General features: G+C 50.7%; 1 protein-coding gene across 2 annotated transcripts in view; it reads left to right on the top strand.

Annotated features, from left to right (window-relative positions):
- The window catches only part of LOC109297419 (S-adenosylmethionine synthase-like), a 56396-nt gene that overhangs the window by 28504 nt on the left and 12202 nt on the right, over positions 1-15690 (top strand). For both annotated transcript variants that reach the window (XM_019517151.1, XM_019517149.1), the window contains exons 3-5: positions 5638-5760; positions 8725-8837; positions 9397-9540. In XM_019517151.1, coding sequence (XP_019372696.1) covers positions 5638-5760; positions 8725-8837; positions 9397-9540 — 380 coding nt within the window. The remainder of the gene's footprint in view (positions 1-5637; positions 5761-8724; positions 8838-9396; positions 9541-15690) is intronic.

The following is a 15690-nucleotide window of genomic DNA, read 5'->3' as shown; positions in this document are numbered from 1 at the left end:
GTAGAAAATAGAAAAGGTAATCTGATGACATAAGGGAGAAATCATGGCTGGATAAACTAAGGTTGATGATGAATTTACAAACACTTAAGTAAAAAAGAGGATCCTATTCATGATAGTGACCAATTTCAAGATAGAAATAGTAAAACTCTTAGCAAGAAACAAAAGGCAAAAGTTTTCAATAACTATTTCTGTTCTGCATTTGAAGAAAAGCAGGATGATGTATTTGTATCATATTAGGATCTTGATGTACTTTCAAGACCATTTCATAGACATTAGCGCTGGAAGGGATCTCGTAAGATCATTGGTTTCAGCCCCCTGCCCAAGGGGCAGGAAGTCAGCTAGGATCAAAGTGTCCCAGCAAGGTAAGCATCCAAATGCTTCTTAAACGTGTCCAGAGTAGCTGTTTGCACCAGCTTTGAGGGGAGTCTGCTCCAAGCTTTGGGGGTTCGGACAGTGAAGAAGTTTTTCCTTATGTCCTGCATAAAATGGTCTTGCAGGAGTTTGTGACTGTTGGACCTTATCATCCCTTGGGGTGCTCTGGTGAATAGGTGTTCCCCCAGATCCTGATGCACAGCCCTTATGTACTTATAGGCTGCCACCAAGTCACCCCTGAGCCTGCACTTCTCCAGGCTGAAGAGTCCCATGGCTCTCAGCCTCTCCTTGTCAGTCCTGTTCTCTTGCCCTCTGATCATGCACGTGGCTCTCCTCTGGACTCTTTCAAGCTTTTCCATGTCCTTCCTAAATTGCGGAGCCCAGAATTGGATGCACTACTCCAGCTGTGGCCTCACCAAGGCCGAATATAGCAGGAGGATGACATCCTGGGTCTTGCTTGAGATGGATCGATAGATACAAGCCAGAGTTTTGTTCGCTTTACCAGCTGTGATATCACATTGGTGGCTTATGTTCAACTTGTGGTCAGTCATGACCCCCAAGTCTCTTTCAGTCACGGTGCTAGTGAGTGTAGCATTGCTAAGCCTATAAGTGTGATACGGGTTTTTTTTCCTCCGAGGTGGAGCACCTTCCATTGCTCCATATTGAATGCCATCAGGTTTTCATCCGCTCACCTTGCAAGCCTATCAAGGTCGGCCTGGATCACCAGCCTATCCTCAAGTGTGGACACTTTCCCCCAAAGTATGGTGTCATCAGCGAACTTAGCTAGTCCACTTCTGACACCAGTGTCCAGAAAACTGAGTGTCCAGATTGTTTATGAAGACATTAAAGAGTACAGATCTGAGAACAGAGCCTCGGGGGACACCACTTGTCACTGAGTGCCGTGTTGATTCGGTTCTGTCAACTAATACTTTCTGGGTCCAACCTCAGAGCCAGTTCCCCAGCTATCAGACTGTGGAGTAGTCGAGGCTACAGTTGCCCAATTTTTCCATGAGGGACATCATAGGACACCAGGTTAAAGGCTTTTTTAAAGTCCAAATATATGATATCAATCTCTTCGCTTTTGTGCAGGTGATACGTCACCTGGTCATAGAAGGAAATGAGATTTGTCAGGCAAGACTTACCTGCAACAAACCTGTGCTGGCTATCCCTCAGAACGTTGCCTTCTGTTAGCCTGTCAAGAATGGTTTCTTTGATTTTTTTTCCCCCCAAAATCTTCCCAGGGATTGATGTCAAACTGATTGCCCTGTAGTTTCCTGGGTCTTCTTTCCTCCCTTTCTTGAAGATGGGCACCACACTGGCCCACTTCCAATCTTCAGGTACTTTGCCTGAGCACCACGAGTTCTTGAATACCCTTGCCAGTGGCTGCGCTATCGTGTCTACCAATTCCTTTAGCACTCTTGGGTGCAATCTATCTGGACCAGCTGATTTGTGATGGTCCAGCCTCTCAAGATGCTCCCTTACAAGATCCATGCCAATGGTGGGCATATATTTACCCTCACCCTGGTCATCCCACATCATGCTAGGTAGGGTGATCCCTTTGGGCTAGTGAAAAACTGATACAAAGTAATCATTAAGCAGATTGGCTTTTTCCTGGGTGTCAGTAGTCAACTGCCCCAGCTGATTTAGCAGGGGTCCAATGTTGCCTTTATTTTCTTTCAAATCCCCACATACCTGAAGAAGGACTTTTTATTGTCCTTGATTCGTGTAGTCAGCTGGAATTTAGTTGCAGCCTTGGATTTCCTAGTTTACTCTCTGCAGGTGCGGGGCAGTGCAGAATACTCCTCCTTAGTGGTGTTTCCTGTTTTCCATTCTTTATAAGCCTCTCTTTTTAAATGTAGGAGGTCCATGAGTTCCCTGTTGAGCCAAGGGGGTTGTTGAGCCCCTTTACCACCTTTCCTATGGGTTGGGATGGACTCCCCTTGTGCATCTAGGATCAATTCCTTAAGGAGCAACCACTTATCACAAATTCCCCTCCCTGTGAAATCATGGTCTCTCAAGGCCTCAAGAACAAGCCTCCTAAGTTTATGAAAGTCAGCTTTCCTAAAGTCGAGGACTACTGCATTGCTGGCTGACTTGCCAGCTATGTGATGGATAGCGAAAGTGATAAACCCCATTGTATACTGAGGAGCATGTTGGACATCATCTATTAAAGATAAAATATTTTAAATCAGCAGGCTTGGAAACTTGTCCCCAAGAGTTCTAAGAGAGTTCACTGTGGAGATACCTGAGGTTTTGGTGTTATTTCTTAATAAATCTCAAAAAATACAGGGGAAACCCAAAACATTAAAAGATGAGTGTTATAGCTAGGACAGTTTTCAAAATGGGCAAGCAGAATGACTCAGGAAAGTATCAGCCTAACATCAGTCTTTGGCAATGTGAGAGCCCGGAGGGCACTCACTGAGGGCATATCCCCAGCCAGGGACATGGACCACCTCATGCTGCGACGTCCATGCTACAACAAAAGCTCCTGATCTGCACCAGCCCAGCTTTACCTCTGCACCAGGTGAAGCGAATCAGAGCCAATCCACAGTGCAGGCTATATCTGGAGGCCAGGGGGGTGGACCCGGAGGAGGAGGGACACCAAAGGAGCAGAGATGAGGAACCAAGGAGCCAGAAGTGTGGGTAAGCCCTTGGTCCGATTCAGAAGAGGCAGTGGCACCCTCACCACAGGAGTGAAGAGGAGGGTGGAAGAGGCCAGGGGCCATAAGGGGATCCAGGGAAGACCCTGGAAATGGTGGAGGCAAGGGGTCTGCCTGAACTGCTCACCGCAGCGGGGGTTTTTTCTGTACTTTTTTTTCGCTCTCTCCCGGGGACATCCCTTGGCCGGTTGAAGAGTCCAGACCAAGGCCAGGCATCTACCCAGGGTCCCCAAAAAGGCTCCACGGCTGAGATGGGGCAATAACCCTGAGCAGTGAGGGCGGTGCCCCGTCCCCAGCTGATCGCTCCGGAGGGAATCCTCAGCTACTTAAGCGGCTTTGCTGGCAATTAAGCCCTCTGTGGTTCGGCTTTAAAGTCCTGGGGAAGAAACCAGGGTGGGAAGGTGGACCGCTGAAGATCCTGGGGTAATGGCCCCAGGCACCAGGGCACCAGATCTTGAAGACACCCAGGAGAAGAAAAGGGCAAAATTCAAAGGACTTTAAAAAAAAAAAAGAAAAAAAAAAGAGGAATCGGAAAGTTGGCTCCAGGCTGGTCCTTCCTTTGTTTCTGGGCTCAGACTTCGGGCACCAGGCAACCCCTGCAATTGATCTGGGCATGAGATGGGCAGTCACCACCTCCCTTTTATGAATCTCTATATCATCAAAGTCATGGCAGGCAGGAAAAAAAGGGGCACCAGATCTCACCCAGCTCAACTGTAGGGGCACAGCCACCCCAAGGGGCCAGTGAATGTCAGCAGGACATCGGGGTATACGTCCTTACACGGTGACTGCCCGACAGGCACATTCTGATATAGGAATCAATAAAAGGACAGGAGTATAATTCATAAAAATCAAATGGCTTCATGGAAAACAGGGCTGGTCAAACAAACCTGATTTCATTATTTCTGATGAATAGCTTGATGAATAAAGGTAAATGTATTGATATAATATATGCAGCTCTTATGTAGCATTTCCCCAGCTGATCTCAAAGTGCTTTTCAGAGGATATCAGTATACTTGTCCCTGTCCTACAGATGGGAAAACTGAGGCACAAAGAAGGAAGTGGCTCATTCAAGGTCATCTAGCAGACCAGTGGCCAGGCCAAAAATGGAACCTGTATCTCCTGAGTCTCCTCTTTCTCTGTCTGTCTCTGTCTCTCCCCTTCCCTCTCTCCAGCTAGAGCTGTAGTTCACCAGGAGCCCCAGAGCTCAGCTGTGGACCCAGACCAGGATTTCCACTGTGGTGGACAGGCAGCAGTGTGAGCTGTGGGCAGAGCCAGCTGGTTCCAGAGCCCTGATGCGGAATCAGCCTCTGGTGACCACGGCTAACGCTGATGCCTGCTCGGTGAGGCAGAAGCTCAGTCTGGGTCCAGAACTGATTCTGCCAGCAGGCTCCAGATAAGGGCTTCAAGTGGGAGCTTCCACCATGCTGGGAGGACAACAGTGTCAGCTGCAGATGCCACTGGCAAATTCTATGTTGGGGCTCCTGAACCTGCTGGTGGTGTCTACAGTTGACCCTGCCGCCTGCCCACCTGCTGCAGTGGAAACCCCATGTAGGTCAGCAGATGATGCTGCTGCATCAAGGGCTGATGCTGCTGGGTGGAAGTCCTGCCCGCCTGCCTGACACCACATGGTGGCCGTAGCCTTCAGCTGCCTGCAGGACAGAGCCAGTGAGCTGGAGGCCGATTCCGCATCAGGGCTCTGGAACCAGCTGGCTCTGCCCACAGCTCTACCCATAGGCTGGATCAAATCTGTTATTAAGCCAGATCCAGGCTGCAGGCCATGTTTTACCCACCCCTGCACTAGCCCCTAAGGTCTTGGTCAAAAGGTGAGCACCCTTACCTTGGCACTTCATCAGTACTGAAGAAGTCAGTGTTGTAGACTGAGACCCAAGCTAGCTTATGTATCTAAATTGGTCTAGCTGCGGCAGCAAGGAGCCTAGTATGAGCCAAGAGATGGGATAAATTAGCCCGAGCTGGATTCAGGGCTGTTGAGGCTATGCTGCTTTTGATACCCAAGCTATCTTGTTTAAAGTTCACTTGGGGATGTCTATGCAATACTGTAGTCTGTAGTATAAACCAGCCCTTACAGTATCCCTAAACCAAATTAAGATACCCAGCGTGACTGTAACAGGCAGCTGGAGGGGAATGATGCTACAAACAGTCATGTTTGAAAAGCCTATAATCTATTTGGCTCCCCAGGAGCCCAAAGGGGTGTTATAGCAACTGGTGATAGCTGGAATGTAGGTCCATTCTGATGTGCCCCCTCTTGGCTGGCAGTTTATGCCAGAGGTCAGGCAGAGCAGTTTTGCTTGCCCTGCACCTTCAGGAATTCCAGTTCTACACAGGGACTCTCAGGCAGCAAGAATGGTCTCAAGTAGGTGGAGAAGACAGGAGATCCATCTCAAAGTGTCACAGTATACAAGAATCTATAAGAAGACAGTTTTAGAATTAGTCTAAACAGCAGACTTAATAATTGATGCAACTCCATAATGTGTTTTGTCTAGTCGGCCTCAATTTCTGTTCCATATTATTTGTAGAACCAAATACACTTTCAAAATGTATATATCAGTCATTTTCATTTTACTTCATTGATACTTTTTTTTTACAGAGTGCGTGGCAAAAACTGGAATGATTTTGCTATGTGGAGAGATCACTTCCAAAGCTGTAGTAGACTATCAGCAAATTGTGAGGGAGACTCTTAAGAGAATAGGCTATGATGACTCTTCCAAAGGTGAGAATAGGCTCCTATATTGTGGGCATGGCATGCATCAACATTTCCAACCACATACCGACAAATTCATCTCAGTAGTAATCTTCAGGAAAATAGCACCACAGATATATCTTGCCTTGTAAAATTTTTTTTAAAAATGATAATATAGACATGGATAGGTCACAGTTGTGTACAGGATGGGCCTTTTAAGATGGCAATAACACAAGAGGCTGATTTTTGGAAGTGCTGAACACTTTTCCAAGTGAAAGCAGTAGAACTGGAGCATTGAAAATGACATAATGAGGAGGTTCTGGAAGTCTGCAAGCAAATGACTAATATTATAACAGCATGAGAACTGATTTTGTTTGTACTTGGGTTTGACTAATCCTGAAGTTCATAAGCAAACAAATTATTTTGTGTTCCTAATGTAACAGCCACAATATGTCCCCATATGTATCCGAAATTTATATAATGCAGTAGCCACAATATTTTCTTAAATGTGACCATCCTACTTTAGCCTTCCATATATATGGCACAAGTATGTTTTCCTTGGTGTTACCGAATGGCCTTTCTATCTGCATTTCAGGGGAACATGAATAAGAGCCATTGATAAGTCTTTATATATTTTCTTCCAACTTTCATATTTAAATGGTTTTAGACAATGGGGTGTGTCTGTAAATAACTTAAAAATGCCTGTGGTTGGATGAACTATGGAATTAAATTTGACACGGCAGTTGAAAAACATGAGTTTTTTCTGCTTCCCTGAACAGTCAGAGCAGTGATTTCAACCTTTTTTTAGACTCAAGGAACCCCTCCAGAACTTTTCAAAATTTATGAGGAACCCTGTTTTAAAAATTAGTATGAATATCTTATGATTATTATTATAGCACAAACATAATTATATAGCTAATAATATTATGTTATTCTATAATTATGTCATTAATTGATTAGATTGCATAGCCAGCACGGTCCAACCCTGAGCAGTATTTTCTAGAAACAGGCCAATGGGGCAGGTAGAACTGCCCCATGCACCTGTTTTCAACAGGCAAGTCAGAACCAAACTGAGAAGCAGCTGCAACAGAAATGCGTGCTGCCTGCATTACATTGCATAGGCAGTTGTACTGTTTCTGCTGCAGATTTTCCCTATTCAGCTCTGACATGCCTCTTGCACATGGAGATACATGGTGCAGTTCCACCCCATGGCAACTGCAGCCTGAGATAAATACCACTGTCACCAGATAGAGCCTTACCCCATGCATCTCCATTTTCAAGAGGCACATTGGAGCTGAACTGGGGAGAGCTGCAACAGAAATGGTGTGCTTGCCTAAATGACATGCTAAGTATTTTTAATTCCTCGGCTGTATATTGTGTCCCATTGTCTGACTACAAGGTATTGGGTATGCCCTACCTGGCAAAGTGTGCCTTCAGCTTCCTGATTACTGTTCTTGGTTGTGCTTCCTGGCCCCTGTTCTTTGCCCTGGGCCAGGCCCATCTGCACTGCACACCACCACCCAGCTCAGGAGAAGGGAGTGCAAAGTGGTACCAGCCTGAGGGTAGCAGCTCTTGCATCAGAGGCTGGGCAGGGCAGCCCAGCCTGGCTCGGTGCAGCTGTCTCTGCTGCTGGCCAGGACTGTGTGGAAGGGCACTGACCTCCGCTCCCGGGTCATCCTAACCTGCAGAGCCCGGCTTCATCCCCTGGGGCTGCTTGTCTCCTCCCCCAGGTCAGACTTCTCCAGACTTTACCTGGCCTATCACCCTGCCCCGCCCCATCCCAGTGCACAGTGGCCTTTGCCTGCAGGAGGCTGTGGATCAGGTTGAGAGGCAGAGCTCTGTGTCCTGGCTGCACTGCGGGCAGGTGCGGGGCAAGTGGCTCAGGCCACACGAGCAACCCACTCCTGGCTGTGGCAGGCACCTGGCAGGTACTTTGGCCTCCCCTTGCTCCCACATTCCATCCTTTGGTGCCAAATGGGGGAGGCGAGGGCTCCAAGAACCGGCTGCACTGGGACCTGGGAGCTGGTCTGTGGCAAGCAGGCACCCCTGTCCTCCCTCTCACATCTGGGACATTAGCTCCGGCCCTGAGCTGCCCCCACCTGGGACAGCAGACGGCTGTGGGGTCTGTGTGCAGCTGAGGCATTTCTGTGGAGCATGCTGCTTGCCCTGCACCCCACTCCCAGAAGGCATGGGGGGGCATATACCCCCATATTTGTGTGTGTGGCAGATGTGGGCTGTTTGCTGTGGGCTCAGGGCTCTCCACCCTGCTGCCTTTGCCCTGGGACTCCCTCACTGGCCACATGTCCTCTGCCTGTCCAGCAGCAATGGGGGCAGCGAGTTGTGCCTCCCACTGCTGGGGAGGCAGGGGGTGCACAGCTGGTGGGGGCCTCCTGGGGCTAAGGCAGCAGGATTGGACAGCTCTGAGCCCACAGTCAGCAGCCTGCTTCTGCCCTTGCCCTGCTTGGCTTTGCCCTGCTCCAGCCATGGCAGGTAGAGGGAGGGGTGCAGCAAGCAGGGAGGAGAGATAAGCATGTGCCACCCTACCCCCAGCCTGGCTCAGTCCACCCAGCCTCCCCCACGAGGCATGAAGGCCTGCCCCACCCTTGACAGCAGCAGCACCAGGAGGGGAAGGCCCCCCACATTGGAGTCCCTGCTGGGCCTCCAATTTTCTATTTGCCCAGGCCCCCAATAAATCTTAAACTGCCACAGCTGACCTGTTGTGGTCTCCCTGAGTTCTTTGCACCAGAGGAATTGCTCTGTTATTTTTCTATAGTCAAGAAATGAGTGAAAGTTAAGAGTTGGCATTTTCCAAGGGATGTCTTGAGTCTCAAAAGGTTGAGAATCGGTGTTTTACATTTCATACTTGTTTCTCAAAAGCTTGGCATCTTTGCTAGTATATTCTGAGAATCTGAACCAACATACAGCGAAGCTTTTATAACAGTTTCTGAAAACAATAAAGGCATGTCTTTATTTTACTCAACTTTTCTTCACCAGGACTAGACTACAAGACGTGTACAGTGTTGGTAGCTCTAGAACAACAGTGTAAAGAAATTAAATATGCTGTTTACCATGGCAAGAATGAGGATGACATTGGAGCTGGGGATCAGGTAAGATGACTTAATTCTAAACATTTAGTTGAATCCAGTGTATGTTACAATCTGTTCCATTTGCTCTCATACAGCAAATGAGTTTGAATAAGCATGTGAGTTTGAACAACTAAACATTGCCCCTACTGTCTGCCAAAAAAGGTCAAGAAATAATGTCACATGCACTTATTTCAGTGAGACTTGGATGCACATCAAGTTGTCAGCACAAGCAAATACGAGCTCTTAAGATTTGCTGTGGTATTTTGAATTATGCAAGGCGTTGTAGAGGTCATTTGGGGAATGCAAGCTCTGCAGATACCGGGAGGTTGCTCTCTGTCATTGTCTCTAATTAGTCTGAATTCTTAAGGCAGAATTGCTCTTTGAGAATCAGGCACTGGCATTGCTGAAATTCTTAGAACAAAGGAATACCTTGAATACTGTCTGATAGTTTCACTTCAAGACTGATATATGTGTAACTAAGCAATTTGCCCTTAGAATATGGCAATATGCTATGGCACTGATATCTCTTCCTCTGCACAGAAAATGAAAATAAGTGCCTCTTTTTCATTTTTTAATGCAGGGTTTGATGTTTGGTTATGCCACTGATGAAACTGAAGAATGCATGCCCCTAACGATCCTGCTTGCGCACAAACTGAATGCAAAGATAAAAGCCATGGAACGGAGTGGAACATGGCCCTGGGTTAGGCCAGATGGGAAAACACAGGTTAGTAAATAATATACATAGTATGTCAGATACCTTATGAATATTAAGGATAAGAAATAGCCAAATTATTGATTTTTAGGCTCAAATTTTTTAAATAATGAAGAAACAACTGGGTTGATTGTGTCATGAAAGATGTGGATTTTACATCCTAGGAGACCATATTCTCTTATCTACTAGAAACAGTCAGCCTAGCCTGTCCTACCTGTGCCTCAGACATGACTGTTGGGACAAATAGCAGGAGTGAGAGAGATACATTAGCTTTTCTAGAAAGTAATGAGTCTAGTTTCTACCAACTTTTGTAGTTTTTCTGAAGATACATCTACATCCCCAAAACCTGGACTGAGACAACCCAGTCATTTCTTATAGGTCACCAGACAGAGAGTTACATTTGATTCCCTCTAATAAGACAATTAATGTCCACTTGTTTTCACAAGTTGGAAGAGAACCAGATAGTAATGGGAGTCAAAACTGTTGCAGGTACTGCTGGAAAGAAGGGCATTTTAAGCTTAATTCCTGTTTCACAGATGACAAATTGTACCAAATTGTCTCGCTGAACTTGACTTCCATTGGGGTATGCATGTAATTTTAGTCAAGGGTGTATAGAACAAATTCAGAACCTGTTTTGGGGAGCAATTTGTCTTTATGAGAACACATACAGTTGTGGTGGAAGGAAATGCTAGGCTCTAGGCATTCTTGTGCATATATACATAACTGGTAAGGGAAGGGCACATGTAGTAGTTGACAAAGAAATGATGCTTGGAACCTGTGTGTTATTTTCTGGTCAAAGTAATACAACGAAAGTCAGGCTTATCACAATGCCTTATTCCACTGTTAGAAAGTAGTAGTCAGTCACCATAGACAGCAGTAGCTACAGCTGAATTCAGATCAGATCATACTCTTCCCTATCATGAATTACCAGTAATTAGAATGTGTGAACTTCAGCTGGGTGAAACCATTTGAAATAAGACAGTAAAGAAATAAGACAGCTCTTGAATTGAATCCCAAAAGGTGTCAGGCATCTGCAAATTTTAATATTACTGACGTGTGAAATGCTAGTGCAAAGCGCCTTTTGGAATTTGATATACCATCCTGAGCATGCCTACATGAGATGCTTTACTGCACATTAGACTAATCTAATGTGCAGTAAAGTGTCACCATCTACCTGTGCGTGACATTTACTGTGCAGTAAATTTGTTTACTGTGCAGTTTGCTAGTACCTGTAGATACAGGTAGTAGGTTAACTGCACACATGTAGATGGTAACTTGGGCACAAATCTGCTCCCGGTCAGCCAGACCAGCAATGGGCTAGCCTCCTGCTTGGGGCAAAGCCACATGACTGGGACTTCTTGGCTGTCCCAGCCTGGCATTTAGACCCCTGGCCTGACCCCCTTGCCCTGTGCCAGCTGCTGCCTGCCCTTGGACATCGGGCCCAAGAAGTGTGGGCACGTGCCGGCCACAGCAGGCTCACAGACCCTAGCTCTGGCCCCAGGGTCTGTTCTGTCAGCTGCCTATCTCCTTGGCACTTTGCTTCTCTGCGGCGGGCACATGCCAAGCCCCATAGGTGCTGACTCCATGGGTCCTCTGGGGCTCAAGCACCCACTGAACAAATTATCAGGTGCTTAGCACCCACTAGCCACATAGCCACTGTCCGTGGCAATGTATAAGGGGTGCATGGTGGTGCATGTACACCCTCTGAGAGCGCTGGTGCATCCCCTGACAGCCGCACTTGCCGCATAGATGACTGGCAGGGGGGGCAGGCGGGAGCACCGATGCTCCCGCTGCGAGTGCCAGCTGGGGAGCAGGGCCACCAGGTGAAGCGGCCGTGGTCCCAGGTGATGCACAAGCACTGGCCAGGGAGTGGGGCCACCAGCAGAAGCGGCTGCGGGCATTTCTGGAAGCGCCGTGGCTGCTTTTTGGTAAGTGAGATCGGCCGTAGGGGCACCCCCCACAGTCGCTGACTGGTCGCTGAGGGGACACGTGCCCCCCTGACTCAAGAGGTACCAGTCACCCATTGCCACTGTTGCCCCAAGAAATGAGTCCAGAGGCAATCTGGGAGAGGGGTATTCTTCTGGAGGCCCAGGATGACATGCCAGGAGGAGCCTGCTTTCATTGGCCTGGGGCCAGTCAGGAAATTTAAGAACAAGCTAGAAGACAGACTGGCATTTAGCTTCCCCTGGAAAAGGGGAGAGCACCAGCAGCAAGGAACTATGCAATCTGTGTAAAGACATGGGACCAAGACAGCTGAATGAAGGAGCCTTGGAGGAGCCGGGACAAGACCCAGCAAGGACCAGGCTGACCTGGGGAAAGAGAAAGCTAAGTGAAGCAGGTGGCTGGGATCCTAAGGGCCAGGTAGTCAGGCCAGGGGCCGGGCAGAGAAGAGATCAGCACCTCAAGATCCTCGGGACTCACCAGCAAAAAACAAAGTTGGCCAAGCCCTTCTGGCACCTGGAATCTCTGCCTGTGCCCCTGAGGCAGAGATGACAGGGTGTGGGGCCTGGGGCAAATCAGCCTGTGCAGGGCCCAGGTGTGAAGCCAGTTAAGGAGGTGGGGTGGGGGGAGGCAGGGCAGGGTGGCAAGCGGCCAGACACGAAGCCAGCAGTGGCAGTACGGAGTCACCAGCACTAGGTGGGCCCTGCAGGAGAGGCCGTGGCTGATTTGCCCAGCTCTGTGGGGCCCTGCCAAAGTGCAGGGCCCTGGGCAGTCATCCTGATTTACCCCTTGCCAGGACGGCCCTGCCCCAAGGCCCTTGGAAGCAGCTGTGATGGCAGCCTCCCTGATGCCTCAGGAAGTGTCTTGGGGCCCCAACTGGTCCGAGGGAGAGATGACTGACCTCATAGTAGTCTGGACAACACCAAGGTGCAGAGGATGTTTGCCCACAGCAGCCAGTCAAATGCCCACATCTATGAGGATGTGGCAGCCCGTGTGTGGGAACGCAGCCACCAGTGATCTGGGTGGCAGTGCCACATTTAGGTCAAAGTCCTGTGGGCCCAGTGGGCCTGCATCGCAGACCACAACCAGTGGTTCGGGGCTGCCTGCAGGACCATACCCTTCATGTGGCAGCTGGATTGCATCTTGACTGCAATGTCTACTTGAGTACAGGTGGCCTGCTGGAGCCTCTGCCAGGGCCCAGCAGTGATAAGCAGTCTCCGTGGGAGGGCCCAAAGGCACCAGCTGCAGGTCCTGGCACGCTCCCTGCCCCAGGCCTCATCTGGCAGCTCAGGGAGTCCCCGCAACACATGCCCCACCAAGTCTGGACTCGCACCCCCAGCAGGGAGGACAGATTGGGGATGACTCCAGCACTGAGCAGCTCCAACTCCTCCCCGGAGAGGCCCGCTGTATGGGCAGCAAGATGCTGTGCTTTTACACCCCAGGACACTGCAAGCAGCTGTACCACCTCGCTGCTGGCAGGGACAGAGTTGGACCACGAGGGCTGCCGGCCACATCCATCCGGTAAGCCCTGCACTGGGACATAGGCTGGGGGAAAAGGGGGTGCTGCAGTCACCTGTGCCTGCACCAGCTCACCCGTACCCCACCCCACCCCACCCCACTCCAGACTGCATGCCTGAAGCCAGGGGCCCTCCCTTCCCCTGCCTGTGTGAGCTCCCCACTGCAGTTCCCCCCACAACATGCAGGGAAGTGGGAGGCAGAGCAGAACTTTGGGTGGCCAGAACCCCCCACAGCTAGGCAGCCAGGAGCTTGTCACATACAGAGAAACTCACCAATGACAGCAGAAATCTCCACCCCGGCCACAGGGGTCAGGCACCTGTAGCATAGGCAGAGATACCCCTCCAAGCAGCAGTGCATGTTGGGGCTGAAGTGTGAGATGGCCTGGGGCACTGTTGAAGCTCAGGACCCCAAGCTAGACACCATGGTGATCAGAAGCAGCAGGGCATAGTGGGTTGGGCACCCCTTAATCCTCTCTAACAGCTCATTGCAGCACACCCAGGGTGCTCTCAGCCGGAGCACACCTGGGATACAGGCTACACAAGACAGGGGACTTGGCTCAGGTTGCCTCTCTGGAGAAAGCTGCTGGAGGAAGGCAGGGGCATTAGGGTTACCATATGTCCAGGCTTTCCTGGACATGCCGTCTTTTTTAGCCCCCTGTGCTTTGTCTGGGCGGGTTTTTTAAACACAGGCAAAATGTCTGGGATTTCCTCCCTGTGTCTGTTTTCAGTATGGATGCCGCTAGGTAGAACTACAATTTCCAGAATGCCTAGTGTGTGCATTTGAGAGCTGAGTTTGCAATTTTGCTTTGCTCCGCTTGTGGGAGCAGTGGGAGGGTGATCTGAGGCAGCAGGGAGCAGAGCACAGAGGTTTGGGAGTGAGGGGTACTGGCAGGGCTGAAGAGGCAGGGGGCTGTGGGCCAGAACGAGTGGCACTGGCAGGGCTGGGGGTGTAGGAGGCTGTGGGTCAGGAGTGAGGGGCACCAGCAGGGCTAGAAGGGGGCATGGGGCTGCAGATCAGGATTGAGGGGCATGGGGTTGGGCAGGTAACTGTGGGTTGGGTGTGTGGGGCACTGGCAGCACCAGAGAGCTGCAGGTCGGGGGTGGGGGGCAGGGTACTGCTTTTGGGGCGTGAGGTGCACTGACAGGGCTGGGGTCAGTGGGTCAGGAGTGAGGGACAGCAGAGTTGAGGCGGGGCTGGGGCTTGTCAGTGAGGGGCAACAGAATGGGCAGGGGCAGGGCACTAGCATGTCACTGCCCCCCACCATCATATTCCCCCTGCCCCCCTCCGGTGTCTTCTTTTTTGGACCTGAAAACATGGTAAGCCTTACCAGCTCTATGTCCCGGCTGGGCAGGAGCCCCTCACTTCCTGATCCTGGGCAGTGTGGGCCTGGTGCCACGGGACTAAACTGCCTGGCCCATAGGAGGAGAGGGAGGGAAGTTGGCCCAAAGCTGCTGTGACAAGTGCTGGCTGGAACCAGCCCTGGTCTGGGTAGGAGATCAGGAAGACAGGCGGCTTGTGGCAAGTGCCAAATAGGCAACCTGCCCCTGCAGAGGGAGTGGGGACAGAGGGCTCACCCAGCCAACTTACCATGGTCCCTAGGTACCTGTTTCATGCATGACCCCTGATCTGAGGCTGGGCTGCTAGCACACAGCTGCTCAGTGCAGTTCATGTTTTCAATGAAATATTGCAAACTCTCACAAAGAGCCTCTCTGTACTTGCTCTGCAGGTCCAGCAGCTGCACTCAGGGAAGAACCACCAGCTGCTGGTGAGGATGTGCCTGCAAGGATGCCATCACCATCTGCCAGCAACCTCTGCATGCGCTGCCTTCACCAACAGTGCACACAGGGCCACACCCTCCTGCTGGCCTGGTTGGTCACAGTGGTAGAGGAGCAGCTGGCAGACTCACAGGCCTGGCGAACCCTGGACTTAGAGCAGGAGTGGAGAGGAACTGAGGACTGTGCCTCCTAGGACAGGCTCTTCACCCTCAAGAACAGGCACATTGTCCTCCTTGAGAGGATGCTTGAGGCCCAGGAGTGGCAGGCTGCCATGGTGGCCTGGGCAATGGAGGCAACGGTGGGGGACTGTCAGTCACCTTTGTGCCAGCTGCAGCCCAGCCCCCGGCTCCACTTAGCACCCGCCCATGGCCCAGCTCAAGCCCCCCCAGTGGGCCTGGGACAAGGTCCAGCACTACATACAGCAGCCAGGGCTTCCTGCCTCTGCTTCTGAGCTGGGTCCCCCAGCAACTTGGGCCCCCACCTGGCCATTCCCTGCTACTCTCTCGGGCACCATGCAGCCCCTGTGTGAAAGCTGCCTGCAGTAGGGCCACCTCTGTACAAGGGCCTTGCTGGCCCTGGCCCTTTGATGGAGGAGGAACAGGCTGAACAGCCTTGACAGTGGCCTCCCACACCCGTGGCCAAGCCCCCAACCCACTGGTCTCACCATTGGGTCTGTACCTGTAGTGGTGTGGGCAGAGGCTGGGGTGCTGGGCACCTCTCCCTGGGATCCGCCCCATAGGCACCTCCCACTGTTCCTGCCCGCCCCCCCCAAGAGGTCATAGACCACATTGTACATAGTTGCATGGGAAAGATGCTTTATTGTTGGTGGGTGCTGGGGTTAGAGGTGGGGTCTGTTGCTGAGAAGAAAGGGTGAGAGGGAGTCTGTAGTTGGGAGTCTGTTGCTTGAAACTGTCCTCAGCATGCGTGG

This window comes from Gavialis gangeticus, unplaced genomic scaffold, assembly GCF_001723915.1.
Source record: "Gavialis gangeticus isolate Ggan-Ray unplaced genomic scaffold, GavGan_comp1, whole genome shotgun sequence".
In the NCBI taxonomy this organism is placed as follows: Eukaryota; Metazoa; Chordata; order Crocodylia; family Gavialidae; genus Gavialis; species Gavialis gangeticus.
Note: the sequence above shows the minus strand (reverse complement) of the source record. Positions and strands in the feature narration are given on the sequence as shown.